This window comes from Phocoena sinus, chromosome 7 (assembly GCF_008692025.1).
Source record: "Phocoena sinus isolate mPhoSin1 chromosome 7, mPhoSin1.pri, whole genome shotgun sequence".
Classification (NCBI taxonomy): Eukaryota; Metazoa; Chordata; class Mammalia; order Artiodactyla; family Phocoenidae; genus Phocoena; species Phocoena sinus.
In genome coordinates, this window is record NC_045769.1 from 2,714,241 (window position 1) to 2,740,015 (window position 25,775).

General features: G+C 45.9%; 1 protein-coding gene and 1 pseudogene across 7 annotated transcripts in view; one reads left to right on the forward strand and one right to left on the reverse strand.

Annotated features, from left to right (window-relative positions):
• The first annotated feature begins 389 nt into the window (after window positions 1–389).
• The window catches only part of ILKAP (ILK associated serine/threonine phosphatase), a 29,371-nt gene continuing 3,985 nt past the window's right edge, over window positions 390–25,775 (forward strand). For 2 of the 7 annotated variants that reach the window (XM_032637236.1, XM_032637239.1), the window contains exons 1-9: window positions 390–599; window positions 9,440–9,528; window positions 9,977–10,034; window positions 13,236–13,355; window positions 14,781–14,907; window positions 16,299–16,405; window positions 17,035–17,128; window positions 17,414–17,501; window positions 18,874–18,995. In XM_032637236.1, coding sequence (XP_032493127.1) covers window positions 545–599; window positions 9,440–9,528; window positions 9,977–10,034; window positions 13,236–13,355; window positions 14,781–14,907; window positions 16,299–16,405; window positions 17,035–17,128; window positions 17,414–17,501; window positions 18,874–18,995 — 860 coding nt within the window. In that variant the 5' untranslated portion in view covers window positions 390–544. Of the gene's footprint in view, window positions 600–9,439; window positions 9,529–9,624; window positions 9,649–9,976; window positions 10,035–11,253; window positions 11,265–13,235; window positions 13,356–14,780; window positions 14,908–16,298; window positions 16,406–17,034; window positions 17,129–17,413; window positions 17,502–18,873; window positions 18,996–25,775 lie in introns of those variants that run through there. The other 5 variants (XM_032637242.1, XM_032637237.1, XM_032637238.1 and 2 more) reach the window with 5 other exon arrangements.
• LOC116756458 lies at window positions 4,065–8,417 on the reverse strand (annotated as a pseudogene).

Genomic DNA, 25,775 nt, shown 5'->3' on the forward strand with positions numbered 1-25,775 from the left:
CGATGTGAAAACCCCATAAAGCCTTCCGGGCCACCAGGGCTCACTACAGCTGCCCTCGAGCTCAGACATGTCTATCTGAAAGGGCCTTCTTGGTATCGGACGGCAGTACCCAGGAAGAGCAGGAGGGGCCCGGGACGGGCGTCCGAGAGAAACATCGCACAGTCGGTGGCGCGTCAACCCTGCCGGCCCAGGTATCCGCTCGCGCAGCCGGCGAGGAGTAGACCTGTGCGCGTGCGCGCCGCCGCCCCGCCCCCTCACCGCCCCGCCCCCCCCGCCGGCGCGCAGGCCGCTGGGGCGGCCGGGCCACGCCGCGTGCCGATTGGTGGCGTTCCGGGCCCGCCTTCGGGTGATTGACGGCTCCCGGGCCGCCACCGCCCAGCCGCCGCAACAGCCGCCGCCGCCGCTGCCTCCGCCTCCGTCTCAGCCGCAGGGTGTGGAGCCCGCCGCCGCTCGCGGGCTGCGCGTCTGCCGCCGCCGCCGCCGCCGACGCCGCCGCCGCCGCCGCCGCCGCCTCCGCCTCCGCCTCCGCCTCCCAGCCTCCGCCATGGACCTGTTCGGGGACCTGCCGGAGCCCGAGCGCTCGCCGCGCCCGGCTGCGGGTAAGCGGGTGGCCGCCCGGACGGTGGGGAGAAGGAGGGCGGGCGGGCGGTGGCCTTGAGGCCGCGGCGCCTGAGGCGGCGGCGGGGACGCGGGAGGGTGAGCGCGGCCTACACCGGCGCGGGGAGTTCGCCGTCTCCGCCATGTTCGCTGCGTAGGAGGAGGGGACCGCGGCTCGGAGACCTTTGTGTGCGGCCCACACGTGTGGCCGCCGCGGCCCGCGCACAGCCGCCGCCGTCCCCTCACGGGAGCCGCGCGCCGGGTCCGCCGGCCTGCGTCCGAACAGCTCGCCGTGTGGGCCGCGTTGTTCCGGGCGCGCTCCCAGTTGTGCGTTTTCTTCGGCTTTGTTTTTCGTCTCTACCCCGGAGATGGAAGGCATCGTCGACTCAGTCCTTGGGGTTGTGAGGCCCAGAAAAGAGGATTCATTCTCTCTGCTCCTCTCGTCGGATCTAACGATTCATGGTAGTTTTTGTGCTTTCCGGGGCCCCGGGAAGTGCCCGCTCTCCCCAGAGTGGAGGGCATTAGCCCAGGCCCGCTCCCCTGCCCGCCCCCGACCTCGGCCGCTGTGCCAGGTCCTTCCCGGAGGCTGGGGTTGGAGCTGCCCACGGCAGCAGCGCGGGGACCGCACGGTTGGTCCTGTGTGTCCAGCGGGTGACGGCCACGCCAGGTTGAGGTTGGCAAGACCCGTGAATACGGGCTAGGTACGCAGCTGGGTGCTGTGGTTTAGGGCTTTCTTTACGAGCCCAGCTTGGTGGCAGAAGACATGGAAAACTCTAAAAACGCATTCAGACTCCAGGCTCACCTCAGCGCCGGGTCTCAGTCTGAAAGCCTGCGGGGGGCGGGGGGCCCGCGTCTGCGGTAGGGGATCCGCGGGCGATTTGGGACCGCGCGGCGCGGGTCTGGAGAGCCTGGTTCGGGAACTGCCGTTGTAGTAGGGGAGGGGGAAGGTGACTGATGCCCAGCCTTTGCTCTCCAGGAGCCTAATTCTGCACGCAGGTGATGAAAATTGAACATGGCTAAGGTTAATGCCTGTGGGAAACGCTGAGTGTCCAGAGGAGCGACGTTTGTAGTCCGTGGACAGAGAGCGGGGAAGGAGGTGGTGCTGGAATCTGGCCTCTCGGAAGATGGGTAGACTTGGGACTTGCAGAGACTCCAGGCAAGGGAACGGTGTGCTCTTTGGGGAACGTTTCGTTCTCTAGTTGGCCTGGGCGTACCAGCGTGGAGGGCTACTGTGACATGGGGCCCTAAAAGAAAGGCCCCCAGAGAAGGGGTTGTTGTGCCCTCCATGGGGCCTGGATTCTGGCTTGTCACACGTGGACCACCAGGCTGGCCAGTCTTTGTCGGGCCATTATTCCCAGTAATGGTGCCGTGACTTTTCCCTCCCAGACAGACATTCATCTTGTGGATTGTTTCTGAGATTTGTTTTCTAGATTGTTCTAGGTACGGGTGAAAACTCTGGCTTGTGTATGCACTCTTCCTTACTCTGTTGATGGAGTATAACCTCTATCTGAATATGTTTGGGGCAGCGTTTGGACTCGCAGATGTGCCTGTGGGCCTGTCATTTTCTTGAATCGCAAAGGGACCCTTGAAACGATACAAAACTTGACAACTCTTACAGGTTGGTGCGTGGGAGGGCGTATCCAGCCCTGGCTGAGATGACAGGGTGGCAGGGGTGCTGCGTGAAGTTTAAACGCCCCCTTCCCTGAAGCGTGGATTCGTGAACTGCTCCCTGCCTGTGGGGAGGGCACTGACACTGTCCTGCTTGGCTGAGTGTATGTTTTTAAATAGGCTTGAAAACAAAGAAGGCATGCTTTCTGAATTTGTAGCTGACAGAAAGCTGAGAGGGATAAGTACTAAAGTGAGTGACAGAATCGGGACCCAAAGTTATCTTGACAGGCATTTAGTTCAGACCAACAAGGTGAGTCTTAACAGGTTAAAAAAAATCATTTGAACAAGAACAGAATCTGATTTCACAATTTTGTGGAAATGCTTTGATTTTTGAAAACTTAATTCAAAACGTCATACTTTTTATTTCCGAAAAATTGATCATATTGATTGACAAAACTGAACGTAGAGAGAATGAAAGGAAAATAAAGTTGGTTTCATGAAGTGGATGGAGAGATGAGGCTAACTCGCACCATCATGACCCTCACAAAGGATGTGCAGGTGCCACCAATTTCTGAGCTAATTCAGGGAACAATAAAAGACCCAGACACTTTCACAGTCCCCAAAAAGAGTTGTTCCAGACATGTTATCAGACTGTGTGGTTTCTGATCCCAGCTCTGCTCTTGCTGTCTTCTGTGGCAGTGCCTGCTTCTGGGAAACATGAATGTCGCCTCCTCCTGTTAGCCCACAGGTTAGACAGGGCGCTGTGTGTACAGTATTTAGCACAGGTAGAGCACGAGGTCTGCGCTTACTAGATGCTAGTGCCTAGTAGGTGCTATTCTATGAGTTAACTTTCACAGCCGTTCAGGAGGGGGAAAAAATGCACTCTTAAATGGATTTTGTGAAAACACTGAGTGTCCAAAGGGAGGAGGTATCACACTCCTCAGGTCACATCAAGTGCATTTTATTTAGTTCTTTGATTTTTGTTTTAAACATTACATCTAATGTTTCTGCCCCAAGCCTCCTAATTTTTATGGTCTGAAGAAAAATGTGGAAAGAACGCATTAAATGTTTTCAGATTTTGTGCTAAATTAGGAGTTTTCATACCAGCCCCTAACATGTTTTGACTGCTGAGTGAAATCAGGTTTTTTATATACAGTATACATAGCTTACCTAAAAAAGGGAGTATGTTTGTTATTATCAGATAGAAATGGAATTTCTCTGGTACATCATACTCATAAAAGTGCTGACTTGATGTCTTTAAAGATTGACAGCTTATATTTGGCAGTCCAAACAAGTTAAAGGTGTCCTGGTTTAAAGTTGTTTGGGCAGTAACCTGGTTTCAGTTTTATAGGATGGTTCTTTCACTACACCAGTACACTTTAAAGCTGATGGTCAACTGTCAGGGACTAAATAAATATTTGCTTGGCAGGCCATCTTCAAAATATTTCCTTTTAGAAAATTGGAGATCTAAATATAAAATAAAGGCTAAGATATTAGAAAAAACTTGGACTAATTGTAAAACTTCAGGGTTAATAAGAAAAAACTCAAGTCATAAAAATTAGAATGGATTTAGCTATGTAAAAATAAAAAGTTTCTGCAGGCAAATTAGCACAAAGGCAAAAGACAGACTGAGAGAAAGTGGTTGTGGTACACAATACTAAAGGTTACTATCCCTAGTAAGGGAAAGGCGCAGATGAATTAATAAGAAAAAGAGATGACCCGTTAGAAAAATGGTCAAAGGATGTGTCCTGACAGTTTATAGAGGAAGAAATGCAAATGGCCCATCAACCAGAGCTTCCTCCGTCACTGGAAAGGAATAGCAAATCACTGATGTGCCGTATTTTTCACCCATCAGATTTAAAAATTGGCAAGATGGTAATGAGGGTGTAGAGAAATGGATATTCTCATAAAGCGTGTTGGGAGTGAAAGTTACCACAACTTTTTTTGGAACAAATTTTGGCATTTGTCAGATTTATTTATTTACCCTTTGACCAGCAGTCAGCAGATCAAAGAAGGATATAAGTCTAGGGTTGTTTATTGTGGCATTATTTGTCATGTAAAAAGCCAGAATCATGCTGCGTGCCCGTCAGTAAGGGACCAGACCACGTGAGCGGCAGTGCTTTCCGTAGAGAATGGTGTGCGGCTGTTGAAGCGAATCGTTAGACCCAGCGTGATGGCTTACGTGAACAGTGATGTATGTAGAGTGTTGCGTATAGTATACTTCTACCTTTTAAAAATTAAAATGCACGTACACAAGTTCACGAGCATAAAGGAAAGTGGAACGTATACAATAAACTGTTACGGTGGCGGGGACGCGGGGCCTTTTTCTGAAACGTCTATCGTGTTTGGAAAACATGTACCGTAGTCCCTCAGTATCTGTGGGGGATTGGTTCCAGGGTCCCCTTCGGATGCCAAAATCCGAGGATGCTCAAGTCCCTTATATATCAATAAAATGGCCTAGTACAATGGCCCTCCGTATCCACAGGTTCCACATCCTCGGATGAGGAGATCAACTGTGTCACATTTGTGGTTGAAAAGAAAATCTAGGTATAAGAAGCAATTTAGGCAAAATATCTAAAAACTTGTTGCTTTACTGTACGTAGCAACTTATAGCTAATCTGAATATAATCAGCCCAAGAGTATTTTTCTCAGCATAGTATGTAACTTTCAGTAGACTTAGCTTCAGAGTGTAGGTAACTTTAAAAAAAAAACCAACAATCTAGATAAGATTATCTGTAGTGAAAAACTTGTTTTCTGTCTTGTTTCTTTCTTTATGAGAGTTCTTATATTTAGAACTCAGGGGCCTCTTCCAAAGTTTAGGGTCAAGGTTACACTTGGTCCAATGATTGCAGCCCCAAATACTTTAAATTACTATTTATCCAAAACAAAATGTAAAGTTCTGGCTAACCGGAAGTTCCCTTTATAGCATCTGTGACCTACAGATTGTTGTTAAAGAATCCAGATGCAAGCTATTCTAACTCTGACCCTTTCGATGGTGCAAAAAGGTGTCCCAGAGATCTTACAGGGCCTCGGGATTCTCCTTGTGGGGTTGTGTAAGGGTTAAAATGAGACGATCCTTGTGAAGTTCTAGAACAATGTGGGGTGGGGGCAGTGTAGCACGTCGCCAAGAGCATGGGCTGGGAAAGCAGGCTGCCTGGGTTTGGATCTCCACTCCTCACTGGCTCTCTCTTGGACAGTTATTTAACCTAAGTGCCTCAGTCTTCTTATCAGTAAGTTACAATAATAATAGTACCCACCTCATAAGATTATTGTAAGGATTAAATCCGTTAAAATTTGTAGAGCACTAGAATAGTTCCTGGCAGGCAGCGAACGTTAATTATCATTTATATAAGCCATTTTCAGTTGTGGCCAACAAAAATATGAGATGATCTCATTGTGTTTAATTGAAATACCACTCACAGTATTCCAGAGTGACAGAGGAGAGGAGAGGCTCGTTCTGTTCAGCATGGGAAGATGAGCCCTTCTCTGGGGCTGGTGGTAGGTTTGAGGAACTGACTTAGACTGAGTTGTCAACAAAGGAGAGAGGCCAGGCTAGTGCTCAGCTGGAAACTCTATTATGAGGAATGCTTGCCAGGACCGAAAATGTATTAATACCTGGGTAAAAGAGGACTTTGCCCCATTGGACATTGGGTTTGGAAAGACCTGATTTTTAATTCAAAAATTAAAATCGGACCCTGCGTAAGTAGAAGGGTTGATTGTCCTCAGGTTGGCCTCCTCCCTATAATGTCGCCCTCTCCCAAGATGTCTGGTGCTCTGGCCCCGCTGAATCCAGTGTGATTGTCCTGGGTCGTCCCATTCAGCTGTGAGTCTGTTGGGATGGGCATGTTGATGCTTAGACCAATACAGTGTGAGTTTCCCTTGGAAGGGGCTTGCTAGGATATTAGCAGTTCTCGTGGGGGGTTAGTGCAGTGAGTAAGTGGTTACCCTAATGCCTTTAGTGCCCTCCTAATGCTGTTTTCTGGATACTCCCCGCAGAGTCTTTATGTCACTTGTGAGAAAAATGGAAGTATTTGTAATTACTTAATGTCTTTAGGGTAATCCTAAGGGATAAAAATGTCATTTATGGAGTCGACATTTCCCATTTGCATTAGGGGTATAAAGCAGAAGAGTTACTTTTTGTTAAATTAGGAATTACCAGGTATTTAATGTACTTCTGACCTAAAGACTCCTGAAGAAATTTCCTTTCTTGGAGTTTATGAATTTTAATTAAAATTTTTACTTTTTTAAAAAAGTAAAATTGATACCCAGCTCATTTCTAGGCAAAAAGACAATATGGATGAAACTTTTAGAGCATACACATTGAATTGGTTTTTACTTTTGTTTTTTAAAGAGGGTATTAAATTGTTTATTTATTACACGATAGTGGATGATACACAAGCTTCATTCCCACCTATATCTGGTACCATAATCCAATTTAGATGTATTGCATAGGATGTGCCAATAATCATATATTAATAATCAAAAAACTCCATGACTTGGCTTGGGTGACCCTTTTCACGGTGAACTCCAGGTCACAACGCAGTAACTGTCAGTTCAACTACACCAAGGTTTCGGAAGACAGTAGCTTCTCCACCAAAGCAGGTTGTAAATAAATTTTGAATGGAACCTGGCATCACCTTGAAGGAATACTAACTTCACACTGTTGGGGTAGTTTACCAAAATGGCTTCAGAGTAGACTAACTTTACACAGTACATTTAAAAAAAGGACACATTTATTCAGCGTCATGATCAGACTATTGTGTTTAGCAATCAACAGCATGGGTGCAAAAAAAAAAAAAATCTACATTAAAACCCTTTGTTGGAATGCTTTACACTTTCCACAGAACAGAAACTAAAACAACCTGTTATACAGTTAGTCACAAATACAGTCCTCGAGTTTTTTTGCCCATACATATGAGTATTGTCTAAAACATGTCTTCTTTGTAGCAGCTATGCCCTGCCACCACTGTGCTTGGCTGAGTTCACAAATCTGTTGTAACCTGTAGCTTCCCTGTCACTTCTCTGGCTCTCCTCTCCTGCTAAGCTTTGTTTCCTGGCAGTAATCAAAACCTTCTGCCACTGCCATAGCCACTGCTGCTGCTGGAACCACCACAGCCACCTTGGTTTCGGGGTTTAGCAAAGTATTGGCCTCCACTGCCATAGGGGCCAGAACTTCTGCCTCCAAAGTTTCCTCCTTTCATGGGTCCAAAATTTGAAGATTGATTGTTGTAACTGCCAAAATCATTGTAGCTTCCACCACCTCCAAAATTGCTTCCATCATTACCAAATCCATTATAGCCATCCGCACTGCCACCATATCCACCACCACCGCGGCTGCCACCAAAGCCACCTCGACCACTGAAGTCTCCTCCACGACCAAAGTTGTCATTCCCACCAAAACCCCCTCCACGACCACCACCAAAGTTTCCAGAACCACTTCGACCTCTTTGGCTGGACGAGGAACTAGCCATCTCTTGCTTAGATAGGGCTTTCCTTACTTCACAGTTGTGGCCATTCACAGTTTGGTATTTCTGAATGACAATCTTGTCTACAGAGTCATGGTCATCAAAGGTTACGAAAGCAAAGCCTCTCTTTTTACACTGCCTCGATCAGTCATGATTTCAAACACTTCAATTTTCCCGTATTGTTCAAAATAATCTCTTAGATGATGTTCTTCAGTGTCTTCTTTAATGCCACCAACAAAAATCTTTTTCACAGTTAAGTGGGCACCAGGTCTTTGAGAATCTTCTCTTGAGACGGCCCTCTTTGGTTCCCCAACTCTTCCATCTACCTCGTGTGGCCTTGCATTCATGGCCGCACCCACCTCCTCCACAGTGGCATATGTGACAAACCCGAAGCCTCTGGAGCGTTTGGTGTTTGGGTCCCTCATTACCACACAATCTGTGAGCGTTTCCCACTGCTCAGAATGACTCCTCAGACTGTCGTCGGTTGTTTCAAAGCTCAAACCTCCGATGAGGAGCTTCTGCAGCTGTTCGGGCTCTTTGGGTGACTCTGACTTAGACGTGACGGCAGTGGAGGGGCGGAGGGGAGATGTCAACGATGCTTACTCTGCGGCGTCCGTGAGCAGAAAGGAGTAATCTACCGAACGTATCTCTGAATTGGTTTTTAAATGAGTACATTTCTGTACTTGAACTCAGAGGAGAAAGATCAGTGTGTTGAACTTCATAGGACGTGGATGTCCACACCTTCATCTTTAGCCCTCTGTTTCCCCCACGTTCCTGTGGGCCAGTTCATGTATTTCATAGCTTCAATAGAAATTTTGGGGAAAGCTGGCGAAGGAATAATGGTTACATTTTATGTGGAAAGGGATAATTGAGTATAAAATATTTCAGATAAGTACTTTTGGTAGGTAAATCTTTAGGTTTTTTTTTTTTTTTTTTTCCCGGTACGCGGGCCTCTCACTGTTGTGGCCTCTCCTGTTGCGGAGCACAGGCTCCAGACGCACAGGCTCAGTGGCCGTGGCTCACGGGCCCAGCCGCTCCGCGGCGTGTGGGATCTTCCCAGACCGGGGTATGAACCCGTGTCCCCTGCATCGGCAGTTGGACTCTCAACCACTGCGCCACCAGGGAAGCCCAGTCTTTAGGTTTTTAGATAGAAAGTTTCCTGGCTTTCTCCTGAGTTTACCTTGGAGTATCTGAAATCCCTCATTTTCTTCATAGATATTTATTGAATTGGGCACTGTGCTGTTAAGGCAGATTGGCTTCCCTCAGGCCTCTCACCATCTCTGTGCTCCGTGTGTTTAAGATTCTCCCTGGTGGTTAATTCAGAATGGTACTGAAATAGGATTTTTAAGACCTGTAGATGTTTGAAGAGTCCCTTTATTTCTGAAGTTCTGTATTGAGGTACCAAGATAGAATTATTGTTTTGCTCTAGAGTCAGTTTTTTCTTCCCAGGATTCACTTTTAAAGAAAGATTTTAAAATACTTGTTCAATAGTGAAATTATCAAAAAAATACTTGTTTCCCTCAAAACACCCAATAGCCCTTTAAAACGCCTGTTGGGTCATCTTTCATTGCTTGTATTATATGTTGACTATAACTTTTTGGAAACAAATGTCCGTATTAAATGGCTGTCAAGAAAATATTTTTTAAAAATAAGCTTTGTCCAGCAGGGGGGAGAAGATTTGAATTTAATGGCAAACTTAAAGATGTCCCCCTTTGAATCCCATCTGGCCAATGACCAAATGCTCTCTAAGCAGGTGTTCCGTGTTCTAGGGAAAGAAGCTCAGAAAGGATCTCTGCTCTTTGATGATCTCCCTCCGGCCAGCAGTACTGACTCAGGTACAGTCTTCAGGCTCTCCCAGGTGTGTGTCAACATGTCATCCTGGGATTGTAGTTGTCTCAATCTTTTTCCCTTTCCCCCATTTTCAACACACAGATGTTTTAGGTGTTGGACTGTCTTAAGTTTTGAATCCATGCATCAGGTAAGGCAGAAAAATCCGCTAGTCGCTAGCCCTGAGAAACTGCATAAAAGTGTTGAGCAGTTTTCTCTGGTTCATTTGAGTGTTTAATATACTAGCTGGAATAAGATTTAACTCCTTAAGGCAGATTTTTTTGTTTCCTTTGAAATGATAGGACTTTAAAATAAAATAGGTTCAAGACATTATTTAGCACTGTATGAGTTGCCACTGGATTGACACAAGAGTTTTGAGTTTATTTCAATGACCTGTGTAGGTGTCCTGGTGGGATGGATCTGAAACTTAAGCCCCCTCCTGGTTTTGTGGGCTCACTCAGTGTTCTGCTGTGTTTCAGGATCGGGGGGACCTTTGCTTTTTGATGATCTCCCACCAGCCAGCAAGTGGTGATTCAGGTAAGTGGTAGGCAAAAATGTCCAACGTGCTGGTGGAAATAATATGCACTGTTTTACCCTTACGTAAAATTTATTTATTTATAGCTTGTAACAAGCCTTAGGATGTTATTAAATCATAATACAACATAAGGTTTATTAAAACTGAATAGATACCGGGAATTTCTTGGCAGTCCAGTGGTTAGGACTCAGTGCTTTCACTGCTGGGGCCAAGGTTTTGATCCCTGGTTGGGGAAACTAAGTTCCCACAAAAAAAAAACCCTAAACAGATACCATTAGGTGGGAGCAAAAAGACGCTTAAATGCTACATCACTTTTGGTGATTATTTTTTACTTCTTGCAACTGACTTTTAAGAAGTGAAGAGTCAGAAATTTACTTTGATCTTTGTTATTAACGTGTTTTTTTTTAATTAATTTAGTTTTGGCTGTGTTGGGTCTTCGTTTCTGTGCAAGGGCTTTCTTTAGTTGTGGCAAGCGGGGGCCACTCTTCATCGCGGCGCGCAGGCCTCTCACTATTGTGGCCTCTCTGTTGCGGAGCACAGGCTCCAGACGCACAGGCTCAGTAGTTGTGGCTCACGGGCCTAGTTGCTCCGCGGCATGTGGGATCTTCCCAGACCAGAGCTCGAACCCATGTCCCCTGTATTAGCAGGCAGATTCTCAACCACTGCGCCACCAGGGAAGTCCCTGTTATTAACGTTTAAAAGAAAATCTCAGTCTGTCATTCTGGTTTTGCCTTGTTATATTCCTGACAGACCCAAATGTATCCAGCAGAAGTGTCTGAATATATGAGGTACAGTTAAAATATTTTCAGTTTCCTGATAAATAAGTCATTTGTTTTATGCCACTTACATTAAAAAGAATTTTGATTTTAAGAAAATGAGGTCAGAATGACACTGCTTTACTGACTGGTATAGACCATGTACAGGAATTTGAATTCTTGAAATTCAAGACCTTAGTTAATTATTTTCCAGTCAGTCCTTTTATGTTCTCAAGATTCTTTTTATTGATTTGGTTTCATTTTTGTCAAGCCTATTAACATTGGCTCTACCTGTTCCTGTAAATGTTTAACTTTTCCTTTTATGTCCCAATTACACAGAAGAGGAAAATAGAGCCAATTCTTCTAGGTTGTCATATATGACGAATGTATTATTCAACTAACTGAGAACTTCTCATATGGAATTCCCCCAAAGGGAGGGGGAAGGTAGGGTAATGGTGGGGGACAGTGGGGATGCAGGCTGTCCTTTTTCACGTGCAGTTATCCTCTAGTGTAAAAAACCTTCCTTATGTTGTCAAATAGAACACTTGCTGCTTTTCAGGTATATTTTTTGTATTATTAATTCTTTACCATAAATTCATTGGAATTAGTCTAGAAAGTATGGATTAAATTAGGTATCATTCCTATATTTAGAAAAAGTATCACAATCGTCTTACATAAGAAGTCTCAGGTTTTCAGGCTATGTATCCATACCAAAAAATTACAGCATTCTCATACAATTTACCCTAAAACCTTCCCAATAAAGACAGTGCACTTAGTTAAAATGAAAGTTAACGTGTGCAACTAGGGCTCTTAACAGATTTAATTTAAAAAAGGAAGATTCAGCATAGTTACCTCTTAGTTATCCACAGGGCAAAAGGCAATAAACTAGTAGCGACTTAGAAGACGTCAACACCATTGTTAACAAGCTTGATTTTTTTGGATATAGAATCCAATCTTGTATGCAGTATTTAGGCTCTCTTGAGAAGACATGTCTTTCTTCTCAAGCAGGCAAGAGCCATTTACAAAAAATTGACTGCATTCTAGGCCATAAAGTAAGTCCCAGTAAAGAATCAGCTTCATATGTAGACCGCATTCTCTGATGACAATGTGATTCACTTAGAAGTCAATAAACAGTTTAAAACATTTCTCTGTTTTTCAATTTAAAAGAAAGGAAGATTCTTTTACATACACATTGGGAAAACTGGAACCACAAACAGTAAGTGACAGGAGGCTAATGAAGAGACCCTTTGGGAAATCCGTGACATTGTCCCAGTTAATTTGCCTTACTATGTGGGGTGGATGTGTGTGTTATACTGTTGCAGAAATCTGTCCTTTGCAAGTAATTGACCCTTCTTGCAGGCAGGGACATTTCTTTCCTTTTTTTTTCTCAGTACTCAGAAATGTCTGGCAAAGAATAGTTGAATAAATAAATAAATGGTTGCATGCTTTTATACCTAATGCAGAGAATACTTAGGGCCATTTATTGGATACTTGATGGACCAGGCACTGTGATGAATGCTTTACATACCTTCTCCCCAGCAGTTTTTCAAACAAACCCCTGAGGAGGACAGTATTCGCCCTATTACGGGTGAAGAAACTGAGGCTGAAAGGTTAAGTAACTTGCCTTAAGGGCACACCCCTTGGAAGTGGCAGAACTGAGATTTGAAACTAGACTTCTGTTGTTCCAAAATGCATACACACTGCAGGTGCTCTTAGCTCTGGCTTTGAATACAAATTCGTCCCTTTGCAAGTGGGAATGGCTTCAGCAGTCCTATTTTGCCTTTCAGGATACATACAGTTCTTAAAGCCTGATGTTTATTTTAAGCCTTTTTTGGCACTTGTTACTCTTTTTTTTTTTTTTTTTGCGGTACGCGGGCCTCTCACGGCTGTGGCCTCTCCCGTTGCGGAGCACAGGCTCCGGACACGCAGGCTCAGCGGCCATGGCTCACGGGCCTAGCCGCTCCGCGGCGTGTGGGATCTTCCCGGACCGGGGCACGAACCCGTGTCCCCTGCATCGGCAGTTGGACTCTCAACCACTGCGCCACCAGGGAAGCCCTACACTTGTTACTCTTTTGAACTGGTTCAGGACATTTCACTTTGCAGATTTGGGAAACATAAATTATAAGTAAGGGCTTGTGGATGTAAAACATCATATATGTGCCATAGCCCCAAGATATGAATGTGCATTTTTACCACTGAGAAGCCTCTCTTGCATGTCCTCTTATGCCAGTCTGAGCAGGGCCTGGATCTTAATTTGTGGTCTCCCACTGTGGGTGCCCAGGCACTGCCCCACCCCTCAAAGTCATAGCCGTGACTGCTGTGCCTCTCTCTCTGCCAGGCCTCTCTCAAATGTCTTTTGTCTCTGAGGGCTGGGAGGGAGCCTGGTCTGCTAGGGACTCTTACCGTCTACAGCTGTGTTTCTGTCTGGCTTTGACTTTATATTTCCAGGTTCTCTTGACACTTCGATATCCCAGGTGGTAAAGAATGAAGGGAAAGGAGCAAAGAGAAAAACCTCTGAAGAAGAGAAGAATGGCAGTGAAGAGCTTGTGGAAAAGAAAGTTTGTAAAGGTTTTCAGACAGTTTGAAAACAAATGTATTAGACTTCATATTGTAAAACAACCCAGAGCAAAAAAACAAGCTCAGCTTCTGACGATATTGGATTGGCCAAAATGTTCGTTCGGTTTTAAGTAAAAATAAAAGATATTTTTCATTTTCACCAAGAAGTTTATTGAATAATGTATTCATTAACTGAATGACCTTTTTGGCCAACCCAATACTTCCTTTTAATGTCTGTATTTAAGAAGTGGATAGGGTTTCTTATTTGCAAACGGATTTCCAAGTTTACTTTTGCTTCCTCTCTCTCTTTGGTCTCCATGTACATCTGTTACCTTTGGTCAGATAGGAAACCTGCATTTGTCCTTCAAGGGTTAAAAACCACAGGTAGTTCTTACTTAGCCTTCGGCAGTGAGTGTTTAGCTTATTGGCCCCCCAGTTCCTTGTCCCCAGCCTGTTGGTTAGCACTTGGAATTCTGTGAATAGCTCAGTAGGCAGGTCCCAAGAGACAGCCTGAGGCTGGAAAAAGCAATTGAAATTTGTAGTCAGCTTTGTAACATGTCACAGTGAGTGGGGAAGAAATGAAAAGTATCAGCTAAAGAGAAAAACTGTGGATTTTCACTTATTGCACCGGCCACTTTGTCTTGTGCCATAAGTGATCTCAAGGCAGAGGCTGTAGGCTGCAGTGGAGGTGTGAGAGGACCTGCTCCGCCTCTGCTGTGAAGACGTGGGCTCAGCTTGGCTTGTCACTGCCTTGAGCCTGGAGAGCACTGTGCCTGCCACCAGCCGCTCTTCAGAAAGCACTCATTCTATCACTTCTATGGGTCTAGGTGTCAGAAAAAGCTTAAACCAGCCATTAAAGAGAAATTTCTGCGCCTCCAGTGAACTCCTTTTTTCCTTTCCTTCCTCAGTTAAAGTAAAAGCAGCTGATCTTACCATTTGTTCAAATTCTTCCAGCCTCAAGCATGGAAATATATATTTCCAGTGTATCCAACAGGGCATTAGGGATAAACTCTACTCGGCTTGCATTCCTCTAAACTAGAAATTTTTTTGTCCTTATTAAATTATTGACAGACTAGATTTACACAGAATTCCTTGCCCCAGTTCAAATCCCACTTCTGTGGGATGACAGCGCATTCCTTGCTCTGGTGCTTTGACTTAATGCCCTCGCAAGAGAAGCCATTCTGTACTAACTTGCTGTCGTCTGCTGTCTCCTTTCCACTGCTCAGCCTTGCAGAGACCGGCCCTGTCCAACAGTGGTCTGAATCTTGTAACAGACTTGCAGCCCGGGAGATGCCTTGAGGGGTATAGCTTATTTGTTTGCAGCATTAGGGCATTGCTGAGTAGAACAGCCATAGTTCCCTCTCATTTGCTCTGGGACTAGGGCTTCTGGAGAGAAGGGCACAGTTTTGTATTGGCTTTTTGTTCTCTTTTTCTTAGGCTCTTCGGTGATCTTTGGTTTGAAAGGCTATGTAGCTGAGCGGAAGGGCGAGCGGGAGGAGATGCAGGACGCCCATGTCATCCTGAATGACATCACCGAGGAGTGTAGGCCCCCCTCCTCCCTCATGTGAGTGTCTGTGCTCCAGCAGCCCGATGGCATAAAAGTCTCTGTTCTGATGGGAACTTTGGGCTGTATCCAGTTTGTGTTTATTAGAAAGACATATTTCTTGAGCTGCTTGGTTCAACATCAGTAGTTCTCAGCTGGGGTTGGTTTTTCCCCCCAGGGACATTTTTGGTTGTCACAGTGGGGGATGTACTACTGGCATATGGTGAGTGGAGGCCAGGATGTTATCCTATAGTGCACTGGTTAGCCCTACAACAATTGTCCTGCTGAACTTGAGAAACCCTGCTGATTGGGAAATGACTCTCCCTATTTTGGGTCTTGGGGTGTGTGCTTTCCACCAGTACCTGAAGAGGTTCTGACAGATAGTATTCTTATTCTTTGACCCAGGAGATAGAGGTAGAAGCTGCTAATTACAGAGGTGAATGGTGATCCAGGAGAGCTAGTGCATATAGTGAGGGCCCAGAAAGAGAACAGAAAAGCAGAAATGGCATCAAGAAGATTTCCTGCAGTTGTACAAACTAAAATGAAGGAAAAGGCATGGAGGAAAAGCCATTGCTCACCAAGAGCAGGAATATGCTTTGGAGTTGTTTTTGAACCCAGGAAAGGGGCTTCTGGAGAGCCCCATGGGGGTAGATATTTTCGGGATAGATTTAATTGAGGAACACTAAGCCATAACTAGCAAATACTGCACTGTAAGATTCTGAGTTATCAACCACATGAAATTTATTTTTTCATGGCTTGTGATGCCCCAAATTGAAAAGGAATTTCAAAAATGTTTGAAAAAAGAGCAGCTCTGCAGAATAAATGTCATTTCTCATAGGCATTTTTGTTCTTTCCTTCTTGAAACAGTTTTTTAATGACATTTATTCTATTTATGTTTTTTGGCAAAACTTGAAAGGGGAATAGGAATAAGACTAGTAAGATAGGCTTTAAGAATTCTATATTGGTCAGAGTTTGAGCAAGAATCCTGAAATTACCTATTCTCTCATAGATTTTTTAAAATAATTTTTAAAATATCTTTATTGGAGTATAATTGCTTTACAATATTGTGTTAGTTTCTGCTATACAACAAAGTGAGTGAATCAGCTATAACTCTTACAGATATTTTTGACTGTCTTGGATCAGTAACTGTTTATCTGTGTGTTAGTATTTGAAACTAAATCTGCTTTAAATAGAAAAAAGTTCTGAATTTTAGTTTAGTGAAAAATCAGGGTTAATAGATCTTGATTTTTAAAAACAAGTGTGAGTTTTTAATTCTTAATTTAAAAATGTCACGGAAGTTACTTAAATGTTTGTCTCAGGTAATGCTAATGTTCGCTAAGAGTTAACAGCTTTTATGGAGAGGAGTAGTCTTTGCTGTGAGAATCTCTCTGACTCTCAGTTCATTGTTCCAGTACCCGGGTTTCATATTTTGCTGTTTTCGATGGACATGGAGGAATTCGAGCCTCAAAATTTGCTGCACAGAATTTGCATCAGAACTTAATCAGGAAATTTCCTAAAGGTGAGACTGAGAGCTAAATCGGTTCATGTTCATCTTGGTGTTGGCTGTTTGTGCTGATCAGTGACATGTCACTGGCTTTAGCAGAGTCCTTGGTGACTCTAAAAGAGCAGGGATGGGCTTCCCTGGTGGCGCAGTGGTTGAGAGTCTGCCTGCCAGTGCAGGGGACACGGGTTCGTGCCCCGGTCCGGGGAGATCCCACATGCCGCGGAGCGGCTGGGCCTGTGAGCCATGGCCGCTGAGCCTGCTCGTCCGGAGCCTGTGCTACACAACGGGAGAGGCCACAACAGGGAGAGGCCCACGTACTGCAAAAAATAAAAATAAAAAAAAAATGAAACAGCAGGGCTGAGAGGAGGCGGCTCCGAGGTGAGCAGGTGCAGTGGCAGTGCAGGTGTGCCTAGTATGGAACTTCTCACGTCTCTGAGTGATTGGCCCCTCTCGTGGAATGTCTTTGGGTACAAGTGAGTGTCTTGCCTTTGTATTTGGGAGACTACTAAAACCAAATGCAGATGGTACTTAAAGGTGAGGAAGTACAGGTTGTTCTTGGTCGTAATACAGAAACAAAATGACAGTGGCGGGAGGATAATCTTCCCTCCTTAAGAGTTTGTTTTCTTTTGTTCCTTCTGTAATAGGAGATGTAATCAGTGTAGAGAAAACCGTGAAAAGATGCCTCTTGGACACTTTCAAGCATACTGATGAAGAATTCCTGAAGCAAGCTTCAAGCCAGTAAGTGTAATAACCACATGAAGACACATGAGTGGAGCACGCGTGTTGTTTTCCTAAACGCATTCCAGGCCTGCTAATGCAGTTTAATGCTAATGCTCACTGTCTGAAAAGTTCCTAGCACCAAGTAATCTCTCACAACTTAACGAAATCTGGAACAGAGAAAAGCACGTATCAAAGAAACCATCCATTTAAAAAGTATAAGACACTCCCCATTCAACTCTGGAAATTAGTATCAAAGTGCTAGCATGTTGGTGGTGACTGTATTTCTGATGTGTTTCCCCCCAGGAAGCCTGCCTGGAAAGATGGGTCCACTGCTACCTGTGTTCTGGCTGTAGACAACATTCTTTATATTGCCAACCTCGGAGATAGTCGGGTATGTGACTCTGGAGCCACCTGTTTAGATAACAGCACGTCACATGGGAGAAGAGCTGTAGAAGCACTTGCTGGATAAGATTACGGTGATGATGGCTGGGTTGGAATCTTCTATTGGGGTTGCTGCAGGGGGTTCTGCTGCAGGGTTTAAGTTCTGGATCAGGGAACAGCAGCTAAGCTTGAGGCTGTTTGTTCTCTGAGAAGGCTTATACCCTGTCTGTCAGGTACAGAGCTGTGAGTTGGAATTTAATTGGCCTGCAAGTACCTTAAATATTCATCTTCATTTTTCTGACCTCAGGCCATAATCAATGAATAACTCAAAAGCTGTAGCTAGAAAGTGCTAGATGATGTGACATATATCCGTTGAGCCCAGTACACCTGGCTGAGGGAGAAACCCGATGATTTCCCACTGGTGACATCCTGTGTCCCAGTCCCAGTTGTGGGGAATGACTCAGAGCTGGAGGGCGGTGCTCTGCAGGGTCTCTGCAGTCCCTCCCACCTCCGCTGCCAGGAGCGGATGTTCACCTCCATTGCCGCTTGCTTTTCAGCCATTCTCCATGCTTGTTCAGCAGTCACTGGACAAAGTGACCTTCCCCCTCTTACTAGCATCTTCAGATGTGGAAATAGCTGCTCCCACCCCTGTTGCTCTTAGGGTGATCTATAAATATGGAGCGCTAGGAGCTGTAGCATCACAGACGACAGCCCTGCCCTAGTGGAGTTCATATTCTGGTGATGTTTTAGTGGGTCTGTCTAGTGGACTGTCTCTTGTACATAGGTGTTTAGATCAAAGGACTTAAAAAAACAACATGAGTAAAATTGGCCAAAAAAAGAGAGACTTTGGAGTCAGGCCCAAGTTTGAGTCCTGGCCTTGCTCTCTGACTCTAGGCACGATGCTTATCCCCTGGGCCTCAGGCTTCCTCCTCTGTAGAATAAGAGGTTTGTCCGGAAGTTACCACACAGTAAACATGGTGGCGGGAACCCACGGAGAGGTACTTGGTCAGCCCACCAAACTGCCCTCGTCTTTGCCATTGTAAACTCTTGGAATGGTAACGCCTAAAGGGGCCTTGGTACCTGTTAGGTCCTCCCTTTCACATCACAGGTGAGAAGATAATGGCCTAGTGAGGGTGAGCAGTGAGCTGTGGTCATCCAGCAGAGTTTGCACCAGAGTTGAGACCCAAGCCTGGGGCTTCTCTCCCTGAATTTTTTTGTGACACCACTTTGCTGCTTGTACTTTTGATGCTGGATCCACTGACCTCAAGTTTGTCAGCAGGAGGCTGAATCTGAAACTCCATTGTTAGCCTTTCTCTTCAGCTGTCAACTTTAGGTGCTGGGCTCATTAAATTTCACAGCCAGTGTACTCTCCATCTTCCCAGGCAATCCTGTGTCGTTACAATGAGGAGAGTCAAAAACATGCAGCCTTAAGCCTCAGCAAGGAGCATAATCCAACCCAGTATGAAGAACGAATGAGAATACAGAAGGCTGGAGGGAATGTCAGGTAACCGGGGAGTGACGGGAACTCGGGAAGGAGGGTTCACTTATGTAAAAGCAGCCTTGAGACCTCTGAGGGTGGAACGTTCTGTGTCATGCAGTCTTCAGCGTAATGAGACTCTGTATGAGGTCTAACCTGGTGAAGTTGAAGTAGGTGAACGAGTGTTGTAGGATTTCACCTGTGTCCAAGTGGGAGCAAAAAATGTATGCAAGAAACATGCTTCCCTACGTTTGCAAAAGGAGACCTGTCTCAAATTCAAGTTCACCGTTGGCAGCATTGTCTCTGGTCCTGGTAACTCTCATAAAAGCTGTCATTTGTCACAACCCGGTAAGCTACAGTTTTCGGCAAATTCTCCAGAGAGAAAATCTAAAGTGGTTAAGACAGTAAATGTAAGACATTAAGTAGTGTGTGCTGATCACCTCTGGTCTTCCTGGGGAACAACTTATCTAGCCCAGAGGGCCGCTCTTACCTGGCTGCGTCCGTAGCAATTCCAGTTCATCTCTCTTTACACCTTTGAAGAGTGTGTGCCAGCTCTAGTTTATCATCTGCCATCTCTCAGGTAGTTGAAGGAGGGCTTAAGTCTTTTCTGCACTTCAGGAGAATTATACTTTAAGGACATTGCATTATGAATTTGATCAGAGGTGTTTTCTGGTTCATCTTACAGTTTGACCCCATGAGGATTTTGTCTCCTGTTGGAGATAAGGGAGAAGTAATATATCAGTGTAAGAGTGCAGTTATTTGTCCTTGGATGTGTAGTTTCTCTTGTTGTTTATTTGGGGCAGTTTTTATTATTGCTTCAGGCTGTTTCTAGCCAGGGGTGCAGGGAGGTCTCTGGAGAGCAGTTAGAATTCTTAGGGTTGGTTAAAAAAACTGGGTTAGTCAAAGGTGATTTGGGTCTTGGTTGTGGCTGTCTACATGAGCGTCGACGGAACTGTAGGCTGGGTTCAGACCTTGGCCAGTGCTCTGTGCCTGACTTCTCCCCCATGACTGCTGTGGAAGTTAATGCCCGAGAATGTGACCCCAGTGTTAGTGTCAGCATCACCTTTTCTGCCCTTTATTATAACTTTAAAATGCTGCTTTTGCCTGAACTCCTTGAAAAGATCTTGACATTGGCAGTCCTATGGCTGAAAGTAAGATTAGCTGCATTGCATTTACTTCCGGTTTCCCAGTCCCTACTTGCTAAGAACAGCGTGGGCTTAGGGTGAGCCCCTCAATTTAGAGAAACGGGGTGGGAGGCTCAGAGACAGCAGGGGCTTTCTGTTCCTGAGCAGCAGGGCCAGGCTGTGGCCCATCTCCTGCCTGAGGCCAGAGGTGGCATGCTTTTTCTTTTCCACCACCCCCTCCTCCTTTTATTATTAAAATTTTCAAACATGCAGAAAACATTTTAAAAGAGTAAACATTTCAATCTCTACCACCTAGATTCAGTAGTTAACATTTTGCCATTTTGCTTTGTCTGTTTATGTTTGTGTTTGGCTGAACTATTTAAAAGTTAGTTGCAGACATAACACTTAAGAAAATAATAATGCCTTAGGTTGTATTAGGTTATCTAATATCCCGTCTGTACTCGTATTTCCCCAGTTGTCCCCACCGTGTCTCTGTTTGAAACCAGGGTCTGGTGTGTTCGCATCTACCTTGGACTCACATCTTTCCATGTAGAATCGTCTCCACTTGTACTAGGCTTGGATCATCACTAGTCAGCACTTGTATAGGGTCACCAGTGCTGTTTTTTCATAGTATTGTTTAAGTTGCTTGTGTGTATTTCTTGTAAACTAGAAGTTAGGTCTAAAGGCTTCTTTAAATTCAGATAAGACATTTTCAGCAAAAATATTTGATGGGGGATGCTATGTACTTCTGATAGTCCCTCACTTCAGTAGCCATGTAAGGTCACTGGTGCGATACTGATTCCATGCTGGCTACCATGGCTACCATGTGGTGACAACAGATGGCTCCAGAGTGAAAGGACGTGTTTCTGTGTAATCAGCCCATGATCCGGGGAGATACACTTGAGCACCGTGTGAACATTGTGGCCCACCAGCCTTTCAGCTGACGGTTTTAGCATCCCTTAGTGATCCTTGCATGAATCATTTATTTCACAGGGATGGCAAAGATGATCATCCACTTCTGTGCTTCCTTCTACGTGTATTGACAGGCATCCTATAAAGAAAGGCTTTCCTTCATCAATAGGGGATGAACCATAGTTTCTCCCTGAAAGCAGGGTAAATGTTGAATTCTTTAATCACCATTTGTAGAGTGAGAGCCACCCACAGTTGTGGAAACTAGTGTTTTCTTTCCCTTCTCTGCTTCTCTCCATCCCCTTTCCCTTGCTCCGTGAGTCACTGCAGGCGGCTTTCTGTATTGGAGGCGCTGACTCGAGCTGTAGAGGCACGGTGCTCTTGCTGCTCACACGGCCTCATCTGTGGCCAGTGGGCGGAGCTTCGGCTTGCTTCAGACACGTCTGCCTTTGTCTTAAAGCTGAGCTCCATATGCTGGGGATGCTTGTTTCAACTGCAGCTTCGTCAATTCTGCGTCTGTACTAGGACAGAGCCAGGAAACACACACACACACACTCACTCTCTCTCTCTCTCTCTCTCTCTCTCTCTCTCTCTCTCTCTCTCTCTCTCTCTGTAAGCTGTGAGCTTAGATTGCTATTTCTCATTCATATTGGACACTTATAGGGCTTTCTCCTAAATTCTTTGATTCAGTACTTGTAGTGTCTTCTTTTATGCTGAAAATCTTGGTTCCTAACAACAATAGTATATTTATTTGCCAAAATAGCTTGGAAATCATAGTATCAACAGTATCACTATTAATGAATTTGAGTTCCTTGTGGTTCTCTTATCCTTAGTCTGTGCTTCACTGAGGATATATGGAGTACTGTGTGTAAACATGGAATAGTAATTTTCACCGCGGTTTTGTTACACTCTGGCTATTATGATCATTAGTTTCATTTTGCTTTCAACTTCAGGGCTTTCCCTGCTGGTGGGGATGTAAAATGGTGCATCTGCTGTGGAAAATAGTTTGGCAGTTCCTCACAAATTAAAAATAGATCTGTCATCACAACATTGCAAATCAAGTGTACTTCAATGAAAGATAAATTTAAAAATAAAAAATAAATAGATCTACCATATGATCTAGCAATTCCACTCCTGGGTATATACCCCCCAAAATTCAAAGCAGTGGATTTGAAGAGATAGGCGTGCACCCATGTTCATAGCAGCATTTTTCACAAGAACCAAAAGGTGGAAGCAACCCAAGTGTCCATCCACAGATGAAGTGATGAGCAAAATACGGTTTCTCCATACAATGGAAATACTATTCAGCCTTAACAAGGAAGGAAATCCTGTCGCATGGATGAACCTTGAGGACATTTTGCTAAGTGTTAGAATAAGCTAGTCACAGAAGAGTGACGGCTGTATGTTCACTTATGTGAGGTCCCTGAGTGGTCAGAATCATCACTGGGACAGAAAGTAGGGTGGGAGTTGTCGGGGGAGGGGGAGGGGGAGTTGGTGTTCAATGGTTGCAGAGCTCAGTTTGGGAAGATGGGAAGGTTTTTGGAGATGGATTGTGGTGATGGTTGCACAACAACGTGAATGTACTTAATGCCACTCAGCTGTACGTTTAAAAGTAGTTCAGGGCTTCCCTGGTGGCGCAGGGGTTGAGAGTCCACCTGCCGATGCAGGGGACACGGGTTCGTGCCCCGGTCCGGGGAGATCCCACATGCCGCGGAGCAGCTGGGCCCGTGAGCCATGGCTGCTGAGCCTGCACGTCCAGAGCCTGTGCTCCGCAACGGGAGAGGCCACAGCAGTGAGAGGCCCGCGTACTGCAAAAAAAAAAAAAAAGGTCTTAAGGGACTTCCCTGGTGGTGCAGTGGTTGAGAATCTGCCTGCCAGAGCAGGGGACACGGGTTCGAGACCTGGTCTGGGAAGATCCCACATGCCACGGAGCAACTCGGCCCGTGAGCCATAACTACTGAGCCTGTGCGTCTGGAGCCTGTGCTCCACAAGAGAGGCTGCGATAGTGAGAGGCCCGCACACCACAATGAAGAGTGGCCCCTGCTCACCGCAACTAGAGAAAGCCCTCGCACAGAAACGAAGACCCAACACAGCCAAAAATAAATAAATTTATTTTTTTTAAAAAAAGTAGTTAAGATGGTAAATTTTCTGTTACATGTATTTTTACCACAATTTTAAAAATGAAAACCCCCCCACGTTTACGTGGTTAATTATCTAAGTTAAATAAAAGGCACAGTTAGACATGCTTTCGTCTCTGTTCCCTTCACCCTTATTTCCTGATTCTTTCCAGTGTTTCTTTTTACAAAAATAAGCAAATCCACGTACGTATTTTTATTTTCCTACTTGCTCACACTGAAGGTAGTATACTGTATGCAGCAGTGCGTTACACTCTTTCAGGTGACTTCCTCGGAGAAGGTGAAAACAGTTTTGTGTTTATTTTATAAGGAAGGCAACTGAACAGCTGAAGGGAAGCTTGCACATGTAGCATTTAGTGTCAGATTTGCAGTACTTGTGCTGGTACAGGTCTTTGATGGCAAAAAGAAACACTTCTGGAATCATACCTGCAGTTTTCTCTGTAGCACGCATCGTATTGATACACCGGATCTTGGCATCTACAATCCTGGGATGGTCAGAAGAGGATGGAGCGTCCACCTCCCAGCCTCAGCTTTCTGAGCCTGGCAAGACCACCGAGTCCCTGCATTCGCTCACCTGCCAGAGTTGCTGAAGTCCGAGCAGGGTCTGGCTTGTCCTCACAGCCAGATTGGCTGTCCCAGTGCCTCCCTCTCCGATTGCGAAGGGAGAACCGGAACAGAAAATGGCAGCAAAAAGAGCTACGATCAGGGGACTCTGTTGAACGACTTTCCCACCAATAGAACAGCAGTTCTCTGACGGCTGGGCAGATGGGAAGGAGATGAGGGACAAAGCAGCGTGGAGCAAAAGTCGCTTGAGGGCGGGAGGCCAGGCCTGTGGACGATTGGTACCGAGGGAGGCACGTGGGTCGTGAGTGTGGACCTCAAAGCCCACTTCCTCCTCAGCATGGTGGTCTTGGGGGAGAACTTTGAGGGTAGCGGGAGGAGAGTGGGTTTTCAGCCGTTAGTTGAGGGAGAACCCGCAGCAGAGCACGCAGCTTCCTATTGTGCGTTTAGGAAGCTGGCCGCGTATCGGGTGCGTGTGGAGGAGCTCGGCTGAGGGGGATTGGAGCGTGCCGGAAAGTGTGAGCCCACACATCCACGTGGCTGGTTCCGGACAGGCCTCGTCGGGTGTGGTCCTGTTCCAGTTGTCACTGACCATGAAGGCAGGTGGTGTGGCTTCGTGCTCTTGTGATGCACAGCCTTAGAGTTGGCACTGGCCTCTGGAGCTGACTGGCGTTTGCACACGCACGTCTTAGATAGCCCGTGACACTGAGTGCAGGCAGAGTGACAGCCAGCTTGCGGTGTCCGTTTCTGCAGTGTAAGTGGCTTTTCCTGGGTCTGCGATTCTGTCTGTTGTTGCTTTCTCCTGTCACTCCAGTAGTTGAGTGAGTGTAAGATTTCCACTCTGTGTAGAACTTTGCTCAGTAAACAAGAATGGAAATGGCAGCTTCTGTGTTGTGGCGCACACATTTTTCTTCATTAGACTCAGGAATTGTTCCACATTTTGTGTACTGAGTTGTGCTGGTAGTAACTGGGGCTTTGGGACCTGCCGTTGCACGCAATCTCGTTGAAACAAGCTGGGTTTATGACTTGGGGGTGCGGTTGGGTGTGCACCAGGCACCCAGTTCCTTGATCCTGAAGAAGCGCTTTGTTGGCTTCTCGCGGTGCTCGTGCTTTGAGCTGCTTCCTCAAAGGCGCTCTTGAGGCTGAGGGATCCCGCCCCCCGCCCCACTTCACTCTTCAGCTCGGCCCCTGTGCACTTCGGCCCCTCTTGCTGCGCGTTTTACTGTTTGCACTTGAGAAGACTGCTCAGCTCTTCACAGACACCGGCAGAAGTCTTCATTGCTGGTGATTCAGCTGTGACCACTGGGAGGGTGAGGGCGACTTTGTGGGCACAGTGAAGGGCCAGGGGCCAGGCTGAGCTCTGACTCTATGAGACAGCAGCCCAGACCCAGGCGAGCAGCTTCTGGCCATGTGTGTCCATCACACAGCCTCTCCAGAGCTTGTTCCATCGTTTGGGAGCCCCGTGGTGACAGTACACCTCCACGCACAGCTTTGCTGTGTGCTGAGTGCTCTGACGCACCTCGTCGAGCGTGGGCTCTGGTTTTACACATGAGGGTCTAGATGCTTGGGAGGTTGCAGCTGCCCGAGGTCACACAGCAAGTACACCGCCAGAATTGTCCTTGGGAGTGTCAGGCTAGGGACTGTTCCTCCTGCTGACAGAACTCTGTCTTACAATGTGGAGTCTTCTTATAGGTCACCTTCCCATCTCCCTGTCCCTCATCTAAAAATAGAATGGGTGGCAGTATAATGCTGTGCAGAACACTGCCATTTGTGCTGGAGTCACATTAAATCACATTCATGCCCAGTGCAGAGAAAACGTGCTTCCAAGTCTGGGAATCTGATTAGAGTGAAATACAAAATATCCCTCTGTTCCAGCTGTTCTCAACTCTGGTGACATGGTTGAATCACGTGAGAAGCTTTAAGATAAAAACAAAGCCAGGTCCCCATCCAATCAAGTTTGACCCTGGGCTTTGGGCAGATCAGTGGATTAGGCCCAGGGCTGCCATATGCCAGCTAGAGGGGGCGCTAGCCCCATCAGTGTGCTGCCGGGCTGAGGAGCCAGGGGCAGCAGGAGTGTG